Genomic DNA, 22,785 nt, shown 5'->3' with positions numbered 1-22,785 from the left:
ATTGCCTATCATCATTCTTAAGCAACTTTAAGATACAATCTAATTAGCCTTTAGATCTTTGGAATTTGCAGTTCACCGCCTTGCTTTACTTTACAATATACTGCCCTCTCCTCCATTTATGAGTATGGTCATATCCTAGAACTCTTTACTGAACAACTAACTCCCTTGCCTGACATCCTTCTTATTCCTCATGACACTTACAAAAATTACTCTATATTCCAACCAGGGTTTTCTTGCATCACAATTCCACCATGTTTACTTAGTACATTATTTCTCTATTAGTTTATAACTAAATTGCCTCTGCCTCTCCTTCATGGCACTGTCAACATTTTATTCCTCTCTCCAATGTCTTAAATTCATTATCATAAAGTCTACTTTGTTAATTTCCATTTCTTTGATCACCCTCTAGCCAGCCAACCTTTCTGTTTTAATGCACAGATTTCCTGGAGAGAAACACAAAACAAGGTGGACAAGATCCAAAATGTAATCATGCTCTCCAACTTCTACCTCATCTTAACAAATATCTGGAAGCATTTTTGGCTCAGCCTTTATGAAAGCCTTGAAGCTTACTGGTAATGTGTCAGTAAACCCAGTAAACTTCATGGGGGGAAAAAAGCCCTGATTTATAGTATTTGCCAGTTACTGTGGTGTAAATATTCCCACATGGCAGATTTTAAGCTAACAGTGGTTTAACAAACAGCTCATGAAATTCCTGAATATTTAACAATGGACTCTTGTGAGCTGGCACTCATGGTGATTACACCATCCTGAGTAAATATTTCGTCTTCCTGTCATACATTGAAGCTATCGTGCTTTTACTATACCTTCATTTTCAGCTCAACATTCTATTATTTATAGATTTAAATTTTCATGTATATCCCAGATAGGAAAAAAAAAAAACTTTATTTCCAAAGGTAGCTTTTCCCAACTATCTCATTCTTAAGTCCTTGCTCTTTTTATATTATTTATTTATTGTATTCTATTTATTTATTTTTTGAGATGGAGTTTCACTCTTGTTGCCCAGGCTGGAGTGCAGTGGCGTGATCTAGGCTCACTGTAACCTCTGCCTCCTGGGTTCAAGCGATTGTCCTGCCTCAGACTCCCAAGTAGTTGGGATTACAGGTGCCTGCTATCACGCCCGGCTAATTTTTGTATTTTCAGTAGAGATGGGGTTTCACCATGTTGGCCAGGCGGGTCTCGAACCCCTGACCTCAGGTGATCCACCTGCCTTGGCCTCCCAAAGTGTTGGGATTTACAGGCGTGAGCCACTGTGCCTGGCCTCCTTTTATACTTTTAATTTCTCCTTCTTCATGATTCCTTCAAACAGTTAAATAAAATAAACATTTAAAAATACTTTTACAAATGTTATCTCAACTAGTTGTTCAATTTCTTTCAATTTTTTGCCCCGTCAAGCTCTTTATTTTTGGCTTATGCTGTTTCTACTTCATAGTCTTTGATGTCTTTATTAAAAATCAGCATTTGGGCTCCTAGTCCTAGGACCAGTAGTGTGAAGGACATAAAATATAACAATATAGGTAGAGTACAGAAGATATATTTGAGCTGGACAGCTGGGACTTACAGAGAGTAGATGCCCATCAGAAAGACAAAGAGAAGAACTGCTATAAAAAACAAAGAAAGAAAGAAAAGAAATCACGGTTTATTTGGGAAATGCTATGCTATGTTATATAGCTGCTATAGTGTGGGGCTTATAGGGGGTTGTGGTAAAGGGTGAGGCTGCACAGTCAGACTATGAATGAATTTATGTTGTAGGAAATAAGGAGTCATGGGTTTTATAGAGACATGTTCAAATGTATGTTTTTAAAATCCTTTTTTATTTTTAAATATTTTGTACAGACAGAGCCTCACTTTTTTCTCCAAGCTGGTCTCAAACTCTTGGCCTCAAGCTATCCTCCTGACTCAGCTTCCTGAAGTGCTGGGATTACAGGCATGACCCACCACACCTAGCCCTAAATTTATGTTTTAGAGAAATAAGTCTAGAGGCATCATGGAATATGAATACAAGTTAGAAGACCACTGGAAAAAAATCCAGGCAAGAGATGATAAAGAGTGATAGGCAGCGCTGATGAAGATAAGCAAGAGTAGGAGAATTTGAGGGTCATTTCACAAAGTACTTGGCAGAGCTTGGTGACAAACTGGGTGTGGCAGACGAAGAAAGGAAGAAGTTAAGATAATTCCTAGGTTTTCAACGTGGTGACTGGGTAGATGATGCTGCTACTCATTTATACATAGGGAATTCAGGAAGTGGGGCAGGTTTGGGGAAATGTCTGATTATTGGATTTGAAGGTACCAGAAGACACTGAGGTAGATATGATAAACAAACTTTTAGAAATGCAGGTCTAGAATGTATCAGAGACCAGGACTAAGGATACAGCTTCAACTGAATACATTTCTACTTTGTGCTGGACAAGATACTTGATCTAGGATTAAACTAGATTTGTGGTAGTTGAAACAACATGGTAGCATTAAAATGAAAAAAAAAAAAAAAAAAAAAAGCAGCCAAGAAATGTAATTAGAAAATATTGCCAATTAAGAATGGGTGGAGACCAGGCATGGCAGCTCACACGTGTAATCCCAGCACTTTGGGAGGCTGAGGTGGGAGGACTGTTTGAGCCCAGGAGTTTGAGATGAACCTGGGCAATATGGCAAAACCTTGTCTCTACAAAAAACAAAAAAAAATTAGCCAAGCATGGTGGCATGTGCCTCTAGTCCCAGGTACTCAGGAGGCTGAGGTGGGAGGATTGCTTGAGCACAGGAGGTGGAGGTTGCAGTGAGCTGAGACTGCACCACTTGCACCACTGCACTCCAGCCTGGGCAACAGAGTGAGACCCTGTCCCCCCACCCCACCAAAAAAAAGAGATAGAGAAAGAATGGTGGATATGTGACTGGATGAAAATCAGGAAAAATATAAAAAGGCAAGCAAGCTAGATTTTTAAGAAGGAGGTAGCAGATGCAGTGATTAGGAAATATCTAAACTGGGTTTAATCTTTTTTTTTTTTTTGAGACGGAGTCTTGCCGTCGCCCAGGCTGGAGTGCAGGGGCGTGATCTCGGCTCACTGCAGGCTCCGCCCCCCAGGTTCACGCCATTCTCCTGCCTCAGCCTCCCAAGTAGCTGGGACTACAGGCACCCGCCACCTCGCCTGGCTAATTTTTTGTATTTTTAGTAGAGACGGGGTTTCACTGTATTAGCCAGGATGGTCTCGATCTCCTGACCTCGTGATCCGCCTGCCTCAGCCTCCCAGAGTGCTGGGATTACAGGCATGAGCCACTGCACTTGGCCCTGGGTTTATTCTTGAAGGCTGTCAGGCTTAAGCTTTTTACCTTTCTGTGATACACCTAAAAGTAAATAATAAAAAAGTAATAAAAATATGGAAAACTAAAGAAACATTATTAAACCAAAAAAAGAAAAGATATTAATACAAAACCAAGGAGTCAAATATCTCAAAGGTTAGGTATGATGAGGATAGAAAGTAAGTCACTGTGTTTGGTTGGTAAGTAGAAAGTCACTAATAACCTTCAGAATAGGACTTTCATGGGAACTGAAATGGGTTGAGAAGTAAATTCAATAAACTTCCATTCGTTACCTGTTATGTTACAGGCACTTCATTGCCACATGGTGATGAAAAAGACAGGCCAAGGAATTAATTATCTAGGAGAAGGTGGTGAGGGAGTGGAAGTATGGGAGACATGGGATGGTGGCTGGAGACTGAGGAAGGGTTGAGAGAAGTTTTGTACTGGTAACCCCTCCCAACTCTAGAGGAGTGGAGAACTAGGGCCTTCAGTTTGTCTTGGGATTTTGTTCATGGCATGGCACTAGAGGAAAGTTCCAGTCAATGGAAAGGGACGTAGACTAAAGACTCATTTGAAAGAGTGAATGAGTAGGATATGCAAAGAAGTAACAAGAAATAGAACAAAGAGATAGATAGGGACAGGCGTGGTGGCTCACACCTGTAATCCCAGCAATTTGGGAGGCCAAGGTGGGTGGATCACCTGAGGTCAGGAATTCGAGACCAGCGTGGCCAACACGGTGAAACCTTGTCTCTACTAAGAATACAAAAGTTAGCTGGGCATGGTGGTCAGTGCCTGTAATCCTAGCTACTCGGGAGCCTGAGGCAAGAGAATCGCTTGAACCTGGGAGATGGAGGTTGCAGTGAGCCGAGATTGTGCCACTGCACTCCAGCCTGGTGACAAGAGCAAAATTCCATCTCAAAAAAAAAAAAAAAAAATAGAACAATAAGTAAAAATAAAAAAGAGAGACAGAGAATAGACAGAAGGGTCAGAATTGAAAAGAAAATATATATATATATATTTCTATTTCTGAGGTAAGAAGGAAGAAAGGTGACTAAAGGTCTGATAACATTGGACGCAAAGGGCAGAATCTGAAGAAATTTGAATCTAATGGTCTCTTCTTCTCCTCTGTAAAATATGACACAATTAGCTGATAGAGAAGGGGCCAAACATAATGTAGGTGCAGAATGAGAATAAAGAATTGCAATAGTATTCACTGAGGAGGACAAGAAAAGTAGCTAAGGAAGAGTGAAAAAAACAAACTGCTGGTAAAGCATCAGGGAGGACCTGGCTGAGGCTGAACATCACAGATCCTAATTATAACGTGTTAAGTATAAGGATAGAAATACGCATTAGGCATTGTGGAAGAATCAAAGGTGTCCTGCAAATATTTCAAATTTAACGTTCAAAAAAAACAAAAACCAAAGCCCCCAAACCTCATTGCCTACCTCTACACCTGCTTCTTTTCCTGTGATCCTAGCTCAGTTGTGTTATTCCCATTCTCCCAGCTACCTGGATTCAAAGAGTTGAAATCACCTTCAAAACTCCTACCTTCTCTTTATCCCTAAATCCTCCTTCTAACCCTACCCTATACTTTACATTAAATACTCATTAAGATGAAATGAAAGGTAAAAATGAAGATGTAGAAGATAAGCAAAATTAGAGGATTAGACAGTCAAACACAGAATTTGAAGAATTATTATTTGACAGAGAATAAAATTAAGGGCCACACATACTGTCTGGCTAATCTAGACAGATCACTCAAAAGCTGTGATGAGAATCCAAATATTCTGAAATATTCTGAGTCCCAATACCCATGATTGTGGTGCTGTGGTAGAGGGCAGAGAAGTAACTAGAGGACTTTCATTTTGTTAAATGATCTGTAACATTTTAGATAAGTGCCTTTCTTCAACTGTGAAGCTTAAAGCTATCTTACAAGCACTGGTTTACTAGAAATAAGGGAAGATAATATCAAGACATTATCTGTGCCACATGAAATTAAAAATATTCTATTTTAGTGCTTTTTAAAAAAATGAGCACCTATTTGTATAGAGCAGAGCCTATTTGGAGTAATTTGTTCATATTTCCTTTAGGCTTAATCACTATTAATAGATGCATATTTTCCTTAAAGGAGTTTCCTCTTTTTCCCCTGACAAGTGAGCGAATTAATGAGTATAATGCTATACTGAACATTTTGTTGTTTATGCCTATCCCCTCTTTTACTATCCATTCCTTTAATTTTCTTTAGTAAACTATTTCTGCCTTTTTTTTTTTTTTCATGTGGCTTGGGTGGGACTCAGGATGACATAATTTAAACTTTTGGAACCAAGTGTGCTCAAAACCAAAAATACATCTGGACTTTTCAGATATATGATCCAGTAATACTCTTTTTCAGTATAAGTCTAGTTTGGTTGGTTTTCCGGACCTTGTAATCAAAAGTGTCTATTTTCAGTAAAATGTTTGATAATGATCAGAACTTGTGCAAAGATCAGAATCCTTTGTGAAAAAGAAAAAAAAAAAAGAAAAAGTACAATTAGGGAGTTTGTAAATAAACCTCTAAGTAAGAATCTGAGACCAATACTGTAATGCTCAGAGGTAAGAAAATTAAAAATTAAAATCGTAACTTTTATTTGGAATTAAAAATATGAGTTTGCCCTTAAAAATGTTTTTCCTGCTGTCATGTAAAAGAGTGCCAAAAATATTTTTGACCAAAACACTTTTATATGACAAAATTGTGGACAAAGATTAGGCAATAAATACATATATTATGGATAAGACAGACAGGTTTCATACTTTCAGAGAAGTGACTTATAAACATGGAAAGTAGAAAGGCTAGACTGAACCCTGTAGGGATGGACTGAAATGGAAGCATCAGTGTGCACTCATGTTTTTAATACAAATAGGTAAAGGTATAGACGTGTGTGGGTGTGTATACACATACATATATTTCCTAGTTCTGTTAGTTGAGAGGGCCTAAAAGTTGTATTACTCTAGTGGGTTCTAAATACCAATACCCAGTAAAAGAACCCCAAGCTCCTTAAAGAAGTGGCTGTTTCCAGGGCTAAAACTGGGAAAATATAAGAAGAGCTTCAATGTGCTCAGAGAAAAATGGGGACATGTTAAAAGGTTAAGTGATCCCACTTAAAGGGGAAAACTTTGAACAATTTTAGCATCCTAAACCCACAGAATAAAATAATTCATGAATACATCTTATATACATAAATGAATATGAATGGAAAAGAAAAAACAACTCTGTTATAGTTAGCTAACTAATAAACGGAGAAGAAAAGACAGAATTCAAAAATATCCATTTGGCAACCAACAAAGTAAAAAAGTGATTCAGGCAAGAATCATCAATAGATGTCCAAAATAGCAGATGAAAGTATAAGGAGGAAGAGGAGACCTACTGTACATTCAAAGTAAGTCTCTAAGTTAATAAGTACAAGGGGAAAAATAGTTATTTTATACTGGAGAAACCTGACAAGCACCACCTTAACTAAATGATCAAAATTAACATCAACAATAATGGGACAAATCATCATGTGCCTCCTGAAATGATGCATTGAGAAAAACACAAAATTTTTTTTTTTTTGAGACGGAGTTTCACTCTTGTTGCCCAGGCTGGAATGCAATGGCGCGATCTTGGCTCACTGCAACCTCCGCCTCCTGGGTTCAAGTGATTCTCCTGCCCAGCTTCCTGAGTAGCTGGAATTATAGGCGCCTGCTACCACACCCGGCTAATTTTTCGTATTTTTAGTAGAGATGGGGTTTCACCATGTTGGCCAGGCTGGTCTTGAACTTCTGACCCACGTGATCCACCTGCCTCAGCCTCCCAAAGTACAGGGATTACAGGTGTGAGCCACTGCACCCGGCCAAAAACCACAAAATTACTTCTGTAGTATCCCTGACAAATATATATAACCTAAATCTAATCAGGAGGAAATAGATAAAACCAAATTATATACATTCTAAATAATCTTGCTTGGAGTTTTTTAACTCCAAGGTTAAGAAAGGCCAAAACAAACAAACAACCTCCCGCTCCAAACAAAAACAAGCTGAGAAACTGTTCCAAGTTAAAGGAGACAAAGAGACACGAAGTGAATGTAACAAGTAAATTGGGATTTTCTTTTGTTTGAAAAGATTATTCAGCCAATTAGTGAAATCTGAATAAAATCTGTAGATTAGAAAATAGCATTGCATCAGAGTTGATTTCCTTATTTTGATCATTTTACTGGGGTTATAAAAAATTATGTGTTAGTTTTTTAGGAAATATACATGCAAGTATTTAGGGATAAAGTTTCAGGAAATTTAAACAGTTTAAAAATATGTTTATGTAGAGAGAGGAAATAATAAAGCAAATGTGGTAAGACATTAACAATTGGGAATGTGGGTGAAGGGTGTATGGAAATTCTTTGTAGTATTCTTGCAATGTTTAACTCTGAAGTTATTCCAAAATAAACACTTAAAAGAAAAAATAGTAAACAAAACATATTTGAAAGCAGCAAAAACAAAACAAACAACTACTTTAATATGCTGCCTTGAGGAGTCAGAGACTAACTGTATTGGTACAAACTGAAAAGTGTTTTAATATTAAATATGGGCAGGAAGTCTAAGAAACTTGGAATTCAACATAATTTGGATAAGCTGTCACCACAAAATGATCCATGGTTTTTGGGGAAAAATACCTCCTTAATACTTTTTGCTTCTGTTTCATAGAAGCCCTATGTCTTTGCTAGAAAGTCGTCAGTTATCTATGATTTTTTTCCCCTTGTTCTTAGAGTGGTCATTTTCAGAGGCCTACTTTTCCTTTGGATGCTCAGGATGATGACTACTTTCTCTCTCTAAAGAGAGAATGATAGGCCTCCTCCACTTCTTTTCCCTATTCTCATACTTTGAGTAAGGGTAGATGTTTGCACATTTGGTATACATTCATCGAGGAGACTGCTTTCAACTCCATTACTTGCCTATGTGTGTGCTAGTCAAATGCCCATTTCAGACTGGTGGACAGCAGTTTGATGTGTACAGCTTTTCCCTAATTCCTAATGTTTCTCAGGGTCTAAAATAATGCAGAACTGCTAGTGTGTTATAGCGTATTCTCCTACCCACAGTGCCCAGCGCTATGAAATCCTAAAGAGATGGAGTACCTAAAAAACTAAAAGTCATCAGAACACAGAGCTCCCCTCTCATCTATACTGTTTACTTGGATAATATACCCCCTTGGTACAATGAAACATCCTTGTCAATATCAACCGCTCAAACCCTGTCCACCTTCCTAGGTGCCTTGTGGGAGATATAATCTTTGGATGAGTGTGTAAAAGAAGGTACTTATAAAGGTGGGTAGTGGTGGGTGTGAATTATACTCTGGCTGCCTGCAATGGCAGTAAAGGGATGACTGGCTGAGCTGACAATGAGGAATAAGAGAATGGTTTTTGTGCTTCTAGGTGGGAAGGTTTCCATAGTTAAGGTGAGCCACTGGTTGTGCTTTTCCATCTAGCTTCATGAGACATGCAGATAATGGAAATTATTTCCAGATTCTGGCACTGGGAAGAGTTTTCTTTGTTACAAAAAATGTTTTCTTGCATTCTTTTTATGGGCATTTAAATAGGAAGTTAAAATAAATGTATCTTGACCTGCTAGACAGGTGTGATTTTAAAGTGAAATCTTGAATGAATTGGTTAGGTCAAATAGTAAGAAGCTAATAGATCGTAAGAAGTAAACTCTTGTAAAGCATGTAAGCAAACGAAAATAATTTTGAGGGTGTAAAGGTACTCTATTCCAACACAATCTGGCAAAACACTATTTTAGAAGAAAGACTTGTTGAAATTAAATAGCACACTGAAGACTCAAATGGAAGCAACATCGTTCTTTTCACTTCAAATAATTTCAATTACTTAGCAAACCGTAGCTATTAAAATTAAGAGAAAAGCAGATAACATGAATTAACATTTAAAAAAATATATGACAGTTATTTACTTGAGCTGAAAGTGATTCCTGCTTCAAAACAGCAATGGATTTAGGATGATTCTTCCTATACCCTAACCTTAAACACTGGATCAGTTTCATATTCATTTAACATTAAGGCCACTGCTAGCCAATGAAGATACCTTTGTACATATTAGCAAAAGGCATCCTCTTTGGGTAGATGCCCATTGACTTCACAAGGGGATCACAGGTTGTATTTCATTCTCCTACTGACTCTCTTGACCCGGGAACCTTTGTGCAGTGCACACAGTACACAGATGTACACGGCAGACTTCTCTCACATATCGAAGAACTCAAGGTTTCAAAGACAAGAAGGAAAAACATCTCCAGGATCACAACATTAAAATCATATTAAGATCGATAGCTTAATTTTCAACCTGTGCATATATTTCTGTGACATTATTAAGAGAGATAAATATTAGTGCCATCAAACCACGGCCACAAATATATAAGGAAAATTCCCAAGATGTCAGGTATATAGAGAGATGTACAAGGATGGCAATTTAGCTAACAGGTACAAGGTAAATATGCATTTGCTTTCTGGGCAGCAAGAAAGCAAACCTAGATGTAATTGATATAGCAAATAAAATCATAATAATTTGGCTTCTTCTAACAGGTTGATTGTATTTGGCAACTCAGTGATTATTAATAGTTATTTTAGAAGATCAAACCATTTTATGATACAGATCACTATTTATAGGCTATTGTAGTATATACTTCAGTCACACTATTTCAATTTTTATTTTTGAAAGTCTTGTTGACAATAGAATGCATGTTTACATTAGACCTTGAAGTGAAAGAAAATTACATAATTTCAAAAAATTATGCATTTTTCTAAAATTTATATTAAACTTCTTTTTGAATGATTACTTAAAAAAGGGTTACTACAACCAATTGCAAGGCTTTCAAAAGCAAAATGTTTTTGTGATTTTTGCTAAATGTTACAAAATGCAAAATATTAAAAAATATATATATATATATACTCACTGAATTGGCATTTGTTGGGTTTGGCCAAGGTCTACCACCACCTGGACCCCTACAAAACAATTTGATAAATGAAATTTTAACCTATGCTTTGAAGGTTTCACAATAATCAATGACAAATCATAAAATATAACATTTATAATTCAGTTATTATGCAGTTCTAGTTTGGCACTGAAATTACTCTCTTTATATTTATTTTAATAGCTTTTTATATTAATTAAGTCCCCCAAAAGAAAAGTTTTCTTCCCAAATTGAACTGCTTTTAGAAAGCCCAGTTTTATTTTAATATTAAATGGTTATTGTTATAAAGATGGTAACTGCTCATAGGAGTAAATATATACATACATTGAAATCATTATAAAACACACTTCTGTAGTGAAAAGTATTATGAACTAAATATAAACCATAACCTTGTGATATCAATATGAGCTTCCTGTATCTCATTCAAAATAAAATTTGTAAAACTTCAATATATGTAAAATGATTGATCTTATTAAGCTATAAGCAAATAAAAATATATAAAAGGTATCTAAAGTTGCCTTTTAAAAAAACCACAGAGTATCACACATTACTTTTATATTTATTAATCTATCTTTCAATGCTACTGATGATTTAGTTACTATTAAATGAGAAATCCCATTTCTTGTTCTCATAATTTCAGTCCAGATAGTGGCCAGAGCAAATCTTAGAAAAAATGGGAGATAATCTATGCCAATATATTACTTCATTTTAGAGTATAAAGGAGAATGTTCTGTATTCCACAGCTTCTAAGGACACTGAGTTTTTAAAGTAAAATTAATGCCCAATTAGTTAAATCAAAAAGGTCTCTTGTCCTCATACTTTAGTACTAAATTGTGTACCTGAATAAAGACTGTCTTATGAAAAGCAGACTACTGTCAGTCGGTCTCCTCTAATTAGGGTCATTTAAAATTCCCCTTCATTTGAATCACTAAGTCAATGAAAATTTTTAATTAAAAAAAATCCCTTGATTCTAAGACCTTAAACCTAAAATTCTAAATCAGGAGTGTCCAATCTTTTGGCTTCCTTGGGCCACACTGGAAGAAGAACTGTCTTGGGCTACACATAAAATACACTAACACTAACGATAGCTGATGAGCTAATAAAAAAAAAAAGAATTACAAATAAAATCTCATAATGTTTTAAGAAAGTTTACAAATTTGTGTTGGGTCACATTCAAAGCCGTCCTGGGCCACATTTGGCCCACAGGCCACAGGTTGGACAAGCTAGTTCTAAATGTTAGATAAAGAGGCTGAGCAAGTTAGTTATGATATTACTCATGTTTGCATGGAATATTTAGAACAGTTTTTAGTTTTGAGATTCCCTAGAGGTGTGAGCAGCAGGGAAGGGAATGAGTCCTGTCCCTGGGCTCTATTAGGAATGCCCAAGTGGAATTTTTTCCCAATTCAGCTTGAGGTATAGAAGATACCAGTGGGGACTTGATAAAATTTTGTGCATAGGGAGAAAGAAGGTGAGAGGCATTTGTATTGATTGTCTTTGGAAATTGTTGCCTCTCCAAGATGATGATGGAGATGATGATTTTACAATTAATTACTGGAACACTTCAGAAAAATGATTTTACCTATAGGATTCAGTGTCCTAATGGACAGAATCTAAGGTTAAACATAAGATATGTGTTGACCAAGTAAAACATTTGGGTAGTAAGGTACATCCACAAGATTTGTTTGATGTTAAATAAAACACAGTAAAAAAAACTTGGGAACATTTATCTTAAAACGACATAAAAGTACACCATATGCAGATCCTGGCAAAATTTATATATAATAATGTTATGTAGATAATCTTATAATTTTGAAATATCATAACCAAACAAGTACTGTATGAATAAGATGCATAAATAGAATAAACTATTTTTATTTTCAAATTTTTCTAATGTTAAACATGCTAACCTAAATGTTAAAATAATTAAATATTTAATTTAATTGCATTAAATTAAATGTTACATTTATGTCATAACATTATATATTTCAATTTGATAAATACCAATCTAGTTCCAACATACTATGTGTTTCATAATAAATTTCATTTTACTATTAAGTATTAATAATTCATATGGATAAGTTAAATTTCTCCTAACATTACCATTGTGTTTGAAAATACTTTAAGTTTCACGAGTATTTTATAAAAAGTGAGGGTTATAGTAGGGAGTAGTTCTATTAGAACAACTAGTTAAGCTCAGTAATTCCCACTCTTTTTGAGGGCCCTCAGTATTATTAAGAAAGTAATTTACAAATTATAACATAGGAATTATTTTGAATGAAAATTTCCATATAAGTATGGTTTGAAGTAGAATCAGGTTAGCCTCATTTAAAAATGAAGAGAGGCTGGACATGATAGTTTATGCCTGTAATCCCAAAGCTTTGCGAGGCCGAGGCGGGTGGACCACTTGAGCTCAGGAGTTCAAGGCCATTCTGAGCAACATGTCGAAACCCCATCTACACAAAAAATACAAAAATTAGCCGGGCGTGGTGGCGCATGCCTGTGGTCCCAGCCACTTAGGAGGCTGAGGCAGGAGAATTGCTTGAACCGGAGAGGCAGAAGTTGCAGTGAGCCGAGATCATGCTACAGCACTCCAACCTGGGTGCAGAAGTCTGCATTTTTTGGTAAGAAGGTTGATTTTGATGAAATCAAATCAACCACTATTACCAAAGAGAAAAATCCTCTTTTTTTTTTTTGGTTTGGGACACAGTCTTGCCCTGTCACCTAGGTTGGAGTGCAGTGACAGGATCCCAGCTCACTACAACCTCCACCTCCCGGGCTCAAGCCATTCTCGTGCCTCAGTCTCTCAAGAAGCTGGGATTACAGACACCTGTCAACATGCCCAGCTCATTTTTGTATTTTTAGTATAGATGGGGTCTCCCTATGTTGCCCAGGCTGGTCTCAAACTCCTGACCTCAAGTGATCCTCCTGCCTTGACCTCCCAAAGTGCTGGGATTACAGGCATGAGCCACCATGCTTGGCCTGAAAAATCCTCTTTCTTCTGTAATTCACTATCATTTTATTTCAAAATAATAACTACACAAACTTCATAATTCTGCAGGATATAATACAGAATAAGAAGATCCTCTGAAATCCTTTTGGCCTCGTAGTATTGCTTAATAGTAACGTATACAAAGTTGAGTTAGGGGTGCTTTAATACTAAATCCTAAATTCTTTGGAAACTTATAAAAATGTATTTAATTTAGAAATACATGATTATTCAAATTTCCTTTAAACAGTAATCTACAATGCATTAGAAAATTATATTTTGGCCATAACTTATAAATGCTACTTTAAATTACTTAAATTTAGCTTTTGCTTCTAAGATACAATACTGGTTACAGAAACATAGAAAGTAAGTTTTTCAGTGACACAATATAATTTATCCTAAGTTTAGAGCATGAAAACAAAGTTTTTTAAACAATAAGGTTACCAAATTTACTTCCGAATGATTTATTCTGCAATAAAGAAATACAGTTGTCAGTTAGAATATAGTCTTTAATTACTTTAGTGACCAGGGTTGGGAATTTTTTATTGTCATCATACTCTAATGGCAAATAAGAAAAAATGACAAGCTAAAGAAAAATTATCCAGATATGAGTCTCTGGCATGCTCCTCCTAACACATAAATATTTTTGTTACTTAAATAGTTTGGTTAGTTCAAGACAGAGCGTAAGGTAACACCCTTCTAATGCCTTTTTCTTCCATTTTTAAGGAATATGCAAAATTCCTTAATGACATGAAGCTACAAATACGTTAGGAATACTGTGTGTATGCATTACAGTTAGACTTTGTTTTAAAGATAATACATTATAAAGTGAATTTCAATAAAGCTTACCTATTGAGTGCAATGGAGATAATATGTTTCACTTTTTATGTCTCTAAACAAACCTTTGCTTTTTTGGGGCCAATATCAATATAATAGTTACACTCTTATAGAGCATTCATACCTGAGAAGTTTCCCTATTAGAGGAAAATATTTACAAGTGTAAAAATGAAAATATTTACAAATGTAAAAATGTAAATATTTACATTTCATTGTCCTTGAAGGAATCCTGATTTTTAGAAAATTAAAAATGGTATAGGATCTTACATAAAAGAAAACAGTAACAAAAAAATGGAGATCAGAGTCTGTAAGGCTTAAAGGTTCTTTACAAAGAAGATATTATATTAATAGTAAAATATGATGTAATTGAAAATACTTAAAAGTATCTAGGGATTAAACTTAAATAAGACACCCAAACCTAAATATCAACAAAAAGTAATCATATTAAAAATTTCAGCCATATTTTTAGTCTCCATAGTCTAGGAAATTAAATGCATGCACATGTATATGCTTAAGTATATCTGGGAAAGAAACTAGACAATTGGAAGCAGTTATTTTAATCTCTCAATGGTCACATAGAAACAATTTTTTTCTCTGAACAGGGAAAACTAAGTGGATTTAAAGTTGGCCGTATGATCAATTATAATGCAGAGTAATGTACAAATGATATTAGATACATTCTTATTGAATGATCATTCTGGGGTGATCATAGTATTCAAAATATATACTCCTTACATTTATACATGGTATTCAACATCATACCCCTTAAAATCTGCATTTTAAAGTAAGAATCTCAAGTGGGTATGTTTTATATACATCTCCATCCTATTGGTAAGAGCTTCAGCTTTTGACATAATAAGCAGAAAATGCCATTCACTCTTTTTTGAAGCAACCATTTATACAAGGCCAAGCCTTTGAGGAATTTAAGAAGAGTCGGATTTCATGTGTATCCATTTTTACTTTAAAAGTAAAAAGATGTGATAGGAAAATCTGACCTACTTTCCCTCCTGCTCTGTTAGTTTTAAGCCTAGCTGGTACCCACCTATTAACCTATTTTCTATTTCAGGCAAATTTGCTTTCCATGAAAATGGCTTCAGAAACTTAAAAAAAATCCTGCATAGATCAAAAGAGCTTATTTCACAGTGTATCTTCAATGCCATTAAATGATGGCAGAGTTGTTTAATTTGATATATAAGTAATCAAAACACGAACTGATGGAAACACACTTGAGGAGACACCCACAAACCTATATGGAACACTTTCATTACTTTTGGTAAATTTTCTTTAGGCCACATCATGAAACTGATCCTCTTGTGAATTAATGAAAGTCACTAACAAGTACCTTGTGTATATAAGACTTGGAGGGCAAGCTGGATAATGAAAAAGAAAAATTTCCTAACAAACTACATTATATTGGCTGATAGAAACAAACTACTCTCTTTGGGTTGGAAAGGCCATTCCAATAAAAAATTTAGTTTACTCCTTATCTAAATGTGTCTGGAATTTTTCAAAACAAAATTCATCCTACGCTACGGAAAGTTCTTTGATAGAGATTATAGTATACTACCAGAGAGAATTCTTCCTGTGTTGACAGTAGTCCCAACAAAGCAAAAGTAGAGATATGTATGTATTTATGAGTTAAAAACTCCACTCATAGAATCACTATGTATCTGTTAAAAATGAAGTTAACCGTATTCAATTATCTACTTCTACAGAGTTAAGTCAAAGTCCTGGTGTTAGCATCTCTTCATACTTTATATACTATATGGAGACTCTGTAGTTATCAAAATGAAATAGACTAAAAGCTGTTATTTATAGCACTTGAAAATGAAAAAAATTAAAGGTTGCAAGGGAACAAAGAAAACATAAGAGATTATGTTGTGAAAATGAAGCAAACACTACAGCTCTTGTTTAGTTCATTTTTATACCACACAGAGACTGTGGTGCTCAAATTATTTTACAAATTAACGTCATTTTAGAGGCCAGAAAATAGAACACTTTACTAAATAGAATAATATGGTATTATTTATATATATAAAATATCATCCACGTAATAATGTAGTATATGATATAACATTGCTTACATGTTCATTCCAGGCATTCCAGGGCCACCTAAAGCATTCAGTGGGGGTCTCATTGCACCTCCATAGTTCTGTAATGATAACCAAGGGTCAGACTACCACAAAACAAAAAAACAAAACCAAAGAGGAGGGGGGAAAGAAAGGAGAGCACGTTAATGATTTCCCTACATAACTCCAATTGGATAAGGCCTGTGTAATTCATTCTCTGAGGGGTCCATTCTTGTATTTTTGCTTGTATTTTAGCAATTACTTTGGTCTATGTCTTTTTAAAACCATGTGAATATGTATGATCACTGGAGCACGTTAAATGATTAAGGTATGGCTGCAATTATATTTCAATATATTTTATTAATATCCTAAGATATGTACAATAGTAAACATTTTCAAATGAAACATATCATAAATCCAAAATTCAATTTTGAAAGAAAAGAGTGATTCAATGTTTGAAATTGTCAGACCCAGCACAAAGACATAAAGTCCGAAAACAAAACAAAACAGGTGAACCCAACACAAGAAAGTTAAATGCAAACTTCTATTCACAAAATAACATGTCCAACACAGAAATGCATTAATATACACATACACAAAAATGTATAAAAATTAATGTATATTCAAAATACGTATGCATGAATTATATGACTCAATCAGCTTCTGTTAATATCTATCATGTGCATTCAAAGGATAAAAACATTTTAATGTTTTAACATGTACATGTTATTAGATTAGTTTAGTTGCCATAGGGACAAAAAGGCTAATTTTATCACTATTATCTTAATGTATTTTGACATTATCAACAACTTTCACACTTGGCTTTCTGATACCAATATTCCTCCAACTCTTCTGGGTACTCTTTTTCAATTTCCTTTGCTAGCTCTTTTTATTTTGCTAAACCTTTAAATGTTGCTTTTCTCCAAGTTCTAGCTATAGCACTCTTTTCAATAAAACACATTTATGAGTAATCTTATCTGCCACCATTTGTTCAACAACTACTTATATGTTAGGAATCTCAAATCTTTATATCTGATCATGATGTCTTTCCTAAGCTCCCAGATAACTCATACGTTGAACTTCATAGGATTTGTTTCCATCTGGATACCATCTTACTCACAACATATCTAAAAGTAAACTCAATATTATCTTCTCATGACTGAGTTCTTTGTACTGCTTTCCTCGTCACTTCTGTGCTATCACCTTCCACACAATAGCCCAAGCTAAGAATTTCCAGGAGCTCCTTGATGTTTCTTCCTTTTCTTTCAAATTCCCATATCCAGTCAGTTACCAAAGTCCATTGATTCTATCTATGAAACAGCTCTTGAAATAGTTCTCTCCTCTTATTACTAATCTTTGTCACTTACTGAGACTACTGCACTGTCTTAATTGTTTCTCTGATTTAGTCTCTCCTGCTCCCAATCTATTCTCCAAACTGCCTCAGGAGCTATCCTTCTAAAACTCAGTCCTACTCATGTCACTTAGAAGCTATGATGACCCACACTACTTGTCAAATAAGTTTAAACTTCTCAGCGTGGCTCTATGAGGTATTCAAGGCTCAGCCCCAGCCTATCTTTCCTGTCCTCATTTTCTATAATTTTCATCTTTATTCCCTACTCCCAACCATACCCTCCAACCTACTGGATTTAAGTTCAGAAACACATAATAGACTTTTATACTCATGTTAACTCATCTTCCCTGGCCTTTAAGTAGTAGGTGCTCAGATGACAAGGAAATAAATCAAAGAGAGCAGGTCTATTGACTCCAGAGTGTAAGCTACAGTTGATAAATGACATTAGCTAGTTACATGCTATTCTCATTGTTTACTTACTTTTACTTTAAGGAAATCTCATTTAAATATCCAAATTTGTGAGCTATGGGACAATAGAATGATTTCTGTTCACACTTGAGACATTGGTTAAAAGGATAGCTATTTCCCCTAACCTCTGGATCAGGCATGGTGGTGGCAGCAGCAGTACTAGCAAGGGGTCTCTGAGATAAAGATTAGTCATTGCAAACAAAATCTGAACGGTAAAATATAATAGAAATGTTTCACAAGAAAAGTCTCCCCTCCTTTTTGGTCTTACAAGATCTCTGTTTTATTTCCCCTCATTTTTGATCTTAGAAGATCTCTGTTTTATTTTATCAAGGAAACCATTAATTTTCCTTATAGCTTTGGACATAGGTAGACAATGGTTTGAATCTCTGTTGCCACTGCCCCATTGCCTCTGCATCTCTCTGTGTGTGATCTTGGGCAAATGATTCTCCCAATGATATCCTAATCTTAATTTCCTTATTTGTAAAGTGATAATATTATCTCCCTTATAGGCTTGTTGGTGTATAAAATGAAATATAAAGCACCTATCATAGTACTTAGTGAATTAAAAGCATGATATTTGGTGCTCAAAAACTGTAACTGCTAACTCTTTTTTTTTCTTTTACCATTGTTAATAAGAAACCAACTTAAATGAGTCCTCTTTTCACTAGCTTCCATAGCCCTCAACGCTAACAGAATTACTTGCCTCTTTATGTAATGGCTCCACAAAAAGTATGTAAATTTATTATCTAGACTTTCCCCATTATATAACAGTTTTTCTTTGTGTATCTATACTTCCTGCTAAATAATAAGTACCTTGAAGGCAGCATATCTATGTTACTCATCTTTGTATACCCAGTGTTCATGTATGGTGCCTGGCACACAGTAGGCCTTCCATGAATGATGAGCTAGTTCAACTGAATTGACCCAGGAAATGAGTAAGAAATTTTTCAATATATGCTTGATAGATTTGCAAAATATTTTCATTTAGTGAATAATCTAAAGCAAAAAGAAAGAATAACAACTTGCTTTCCAAGTGCTAGCAACAAAGGCAGAATGGGAAGACCTAATTTAGAATCACTGAATTTTAAAGCTGATGGCAACTATACAATTCCATCTGGTCTAATCTCTCTCCCACTGCAATGTTTCTGACAAAATGGCTGTTCAGACTCTGCTTGGAAAGTTTATAAAGTCTTTCCATGGTTGGGCAATTTAATTTCTAGAAAGTTCTTCCCTGTACTGAGCTAAATTCTACTGCCCATCATAGATCTGAAAATATAGAATCAGTTTACTTTTTCCTTACATGAGAGCCTATCATACATATATTGCCACCTCACCATTTTTCCACTCCAAGTATCTTATTTGGAAATCATATGTTTCTATTTGTATATAACTTCTTTATCCTTCAGATTTCTAGAGAAACTAAAACTAGTTGGGTAGTTTTGGTTAATCACGTGGCACTTACTGCCCTTAAAAACACAGGTTAGCTAAGTACATCTTATTACAAAACCAAGTAGAAAACTGGTTTCATATATGATATTAGAAAAGATATTTTTCTTGATTAAATAGGTAGTTTTGTTTTTTATTGAAAGGATTCTAATATACTTTCACTTTAAAAATAATGTACCACCACTGTATTTAGATTTAAAATAGATTAAGGGGTAGGGGAAAATATGCCTACTAGATTTGGGGCAAACCTTTATTTCTTCATACATGCATTAAGTATTAATCACATGTTAACTACATTCTATGTGTGCACTTTGCTCAAATCAACATAATCTAAGAATAATTAGATTTACATATTTCTTTGTTTTAGGAATTCAGTTGTTCTAATAGATAACTACTGTCCCCCTGTACCACACTGATCTTAAGCTCAAAAAGTTATGGAAGTAACATCTATGTTAAAAAAGAAATGTGTATTTTGTTTGTGCATAAATCTAGAGACAATATTTCAGACTTTTTCTACAATACAGCTAAAAATAAGGCAGATATCTTCTGCTCTTGGACAGCATCTGTATGATTAAATGTCTGTTATGAGAGTTGTTTTTCCATTATCTCTCAAGAAACACAGCTAACCATTATTACAAATTTCACAGTTTATAATGTATATGTTTATATGTTTAATATACCAGGTCTTATGAAATAAATACGTCATAAGATTCCCCTGATTCCAAATTATTTTACCTGACCTTTTTTTATTGTACTCCTGCTTTCATTTAAACATATGATATGTATGTATAAATAATTTCCTTTAATCCTTATACTTTTTATATTGTGATTTTAAAAAGTTACTGTAGGCATTTCTTATTTCTGAGGTAAATTCATACCAGGACACTTAATTTCCATCATATTATATAGAAATAGTAAGAACACTGCCAATCCAAATGAAATAAACCACTTTCTCTGGTTTTAAAAATCTAAAGAATTGACACATATAATAAACTTAGCTATTAAAACTCATCAATAAGAGCCTACCAGAAATAGAAACTGTCTTATTTTCTGTTGTAATTTACTGTGCTGTAAATACTGTAAAACTGATTCTTAAATCAGACTCTAGTTTTTGAAGTATTAAAATCTAATACTAATAACAGAGATGATAAACATTTAAAGAGCAGCTAGCTGAAAAATAAGTGAATAAATAATAATAACTAAATTACAAGCACAAAGTTTTTGTGTATATTTAAAATGTATTTATTAATAAAATCTTTTGGAAAAAAATCCTTTAACAGCCAGATTGGTTGGCTTAGTTTATTAAAGACTAAAAGTATACTTAGCCAATAAAATACCTATGGAACTTAAGCAGTCTTATTATTAATAGCTTAATGATGATTGGTTAACATGTATCATCATTCCTAATATGAATAGAAATAGGTAAGAATAATTCAAATATCTAAATGAGGGTTTTATTAGCTCTTAAGGAAATCCATTGAAAATAACTGAGCCTAAATAAAAGAAACTGGTTTCTTTTGGCTTTGAGGCTGCCACATATATTTACGTGACACCATTTGTTCCTCTTTCCTTGGAACTGTATTTATATGGGTTTTTTTTTTCCTATAATATGGCATCTCCAAAAAGTCTGGCTAAATGAACCCCTTGTTTCAATATAGTCAATATACATAGTTATATGTTGGTTAGAAACAATGCATATATACAATACAAACATACAATACAACATATATTATTGTATGTAGGTCTAAGTCATATTATCTGGGTGTTGAGTTCTCAATTTTTTTACTCTGTTGGTAGCACAACAAAACATCAATTTAACTTTTAAAAAGTAGATATACAAAACAAGCTCCTAAAGTACTGCTCATAATGCTGTTTCTTGGAAAGGAAAAATGAATAAGTTCATTCTTTTAACCAGCTTTATGACATGTTAATCTCTGACCCACGAGGTAGAAATGTAAAATTCTGGATTTTAAATTAGTTTCTTTGAAAAATGACATTATAAAATTAATTTCTACCCCAAGAAGCTTTCCCAAGAGAGACAAAGGATGTTTTAGCTAAAATGCATGATATCCTGGAACAGTACTCTTAAAATGTCACCAACAGCTAGGAGAGGTTCAACCTCAGTGTATACTTCTGGGAAATTTTATAGAGAAGTCAGCTAACATCTGATGTATACTGATAGTATTATGCTTGTTCAATAAGACCCATTTTAATGTTTATTTCTAAATGGTTTTCTACTGTTTTCCCATTCTATAATGAAATATGATTGTAAAGAATAAACTGTCAATGACAGTCTTTAAGATTTATGGAAATATATTTTATACTTACTCTTTAATATTTTCAATCAACTGGGTTTTATTTATTTATTTATTATTTTTTTCGAGACGGAGTTTTTGCTATTGTTCCCCAGGCTGGAGTGCAATGGCGCGATCTTGTCTCACTGCAACCTCTGCCTCCCAGGTTTAAGCGATTCTTCTGCCTCATCCTCTCGAGTAGCTGGGATTACAGGCACCTGCCACCTCGCCTGGCTTACTTTTTGTATTTTTAGTAGAGACGGGGTTTCACCAGGTTGGCCAGGCTGGTCTCAAACTCCTGACCTCAAGTGATCCACCCGCCTTGGCCTCCCAAAGTGCTGGGATTATAGGCGTGAGCCACTGCGCCCAGCCAACTGGGTTTTATTTAACTTAACCATCTCCTCAGCATGACTAAGAAAAGGGTAACAGTTACCTTTTGAATAGTAATTATAATGTATTTCCATACAGTGTATTTTCTCAAATAAATTAAAGGCTTAAATGACAGCACACTGTTAAAGTATGGTTTGTTGTTATACCGATTTGGCATGTCACAAATGTTATGGCCTCATGAGTCTAACAACTATGTTACATGAAGTCTGTAATGCATATTCTCATAGCCAGCAAATAACATAGTTTGTTTACATATGTGAAGGAGGCAAAAAGCTCAGCATCTAGGTTTCTGCGCTGATTTTTTTCAGTGTTCAGTTTTATTATTTATTTATTTATTTTACTTTAAGTTTCGGAATACAAGTGCAGAACGTGTAGGTTTGTTACATAGGTATATGTACACCATGGTAGTTTGCGGCACCTATTAACCTGTCATCTAGGTTTTAAGCCCCACGTGCATTAGCGATTTGTCCCAATGCACTCCCTTCCCTTGCCCTCCACCCTCCCGACTGGCCCTGGTGTGTGTTGTTCCCCTCCCTGTGTTCATAAATTCTTGTTGGAAGAACACGCGGTGTTTGGTTTTCTGTTTCTGTGTTAGTTTGCTGAGGATGATGGCTTCCAGCTTCATCCATGTCCCTGCAAAGGACATAATCG

General features: G+C 34.9%; 1 protein-coding gene across 10 annotated transcripts in view; it reads right to left on the bottom strand.

The window, feature by feature from the left end:
• The window catches only part of SSBP2 (single stranded DNA binding protein 2), a 324,480-nt gene that overhangs the window by 29,649 nt on the left and 272,046 nt on the right, over positions 1-22,785 (bottom strand). For 6 of the 10 annotated variants that reach the window (XM_003822253.7, XM_063604176.1, XM_003822255.6 and 3 more), the window contains 2 exons: positions 16,201-16,268; positions 10,276-10,324 (listed from right to left, as the gene is read on the bottom strand). In XM_003822253.7, the coding sequence (XP_003822301.1) occupies positions 10,276-10,324; positions 16,201-16,268 (117 nt within the window). Of the gene's footprint in view, positions 1-10,275; positions 10,325-16,200; positions 16,293-22,785 lie in introns of all 10 variants that reach the window. The other 4 variants (XM_003822254.7, XM_063604175.1, XM_003822257.7 and 1 more) reach the window with 1 other exon arrangement.

The sequence above is a fragment of the Pan paniscus genome, chromosome 4 (assembly GCF_029289425.2).
Source record: "Pan paniscus chromosome 4, NHGRI_mPanPan1-v2.0_pri, whole genome shotgun sequence".
Lineage (NCBI taxonomy): Eukaryota > Metazoa > Chordata > Mammalia > Primates > Hominidae > Pan > Pan paniscus.
Note: the sequence above shows the minus strand (reverse complement) of the source record. Positions and strands in the feature narration are given on the sequence as shown.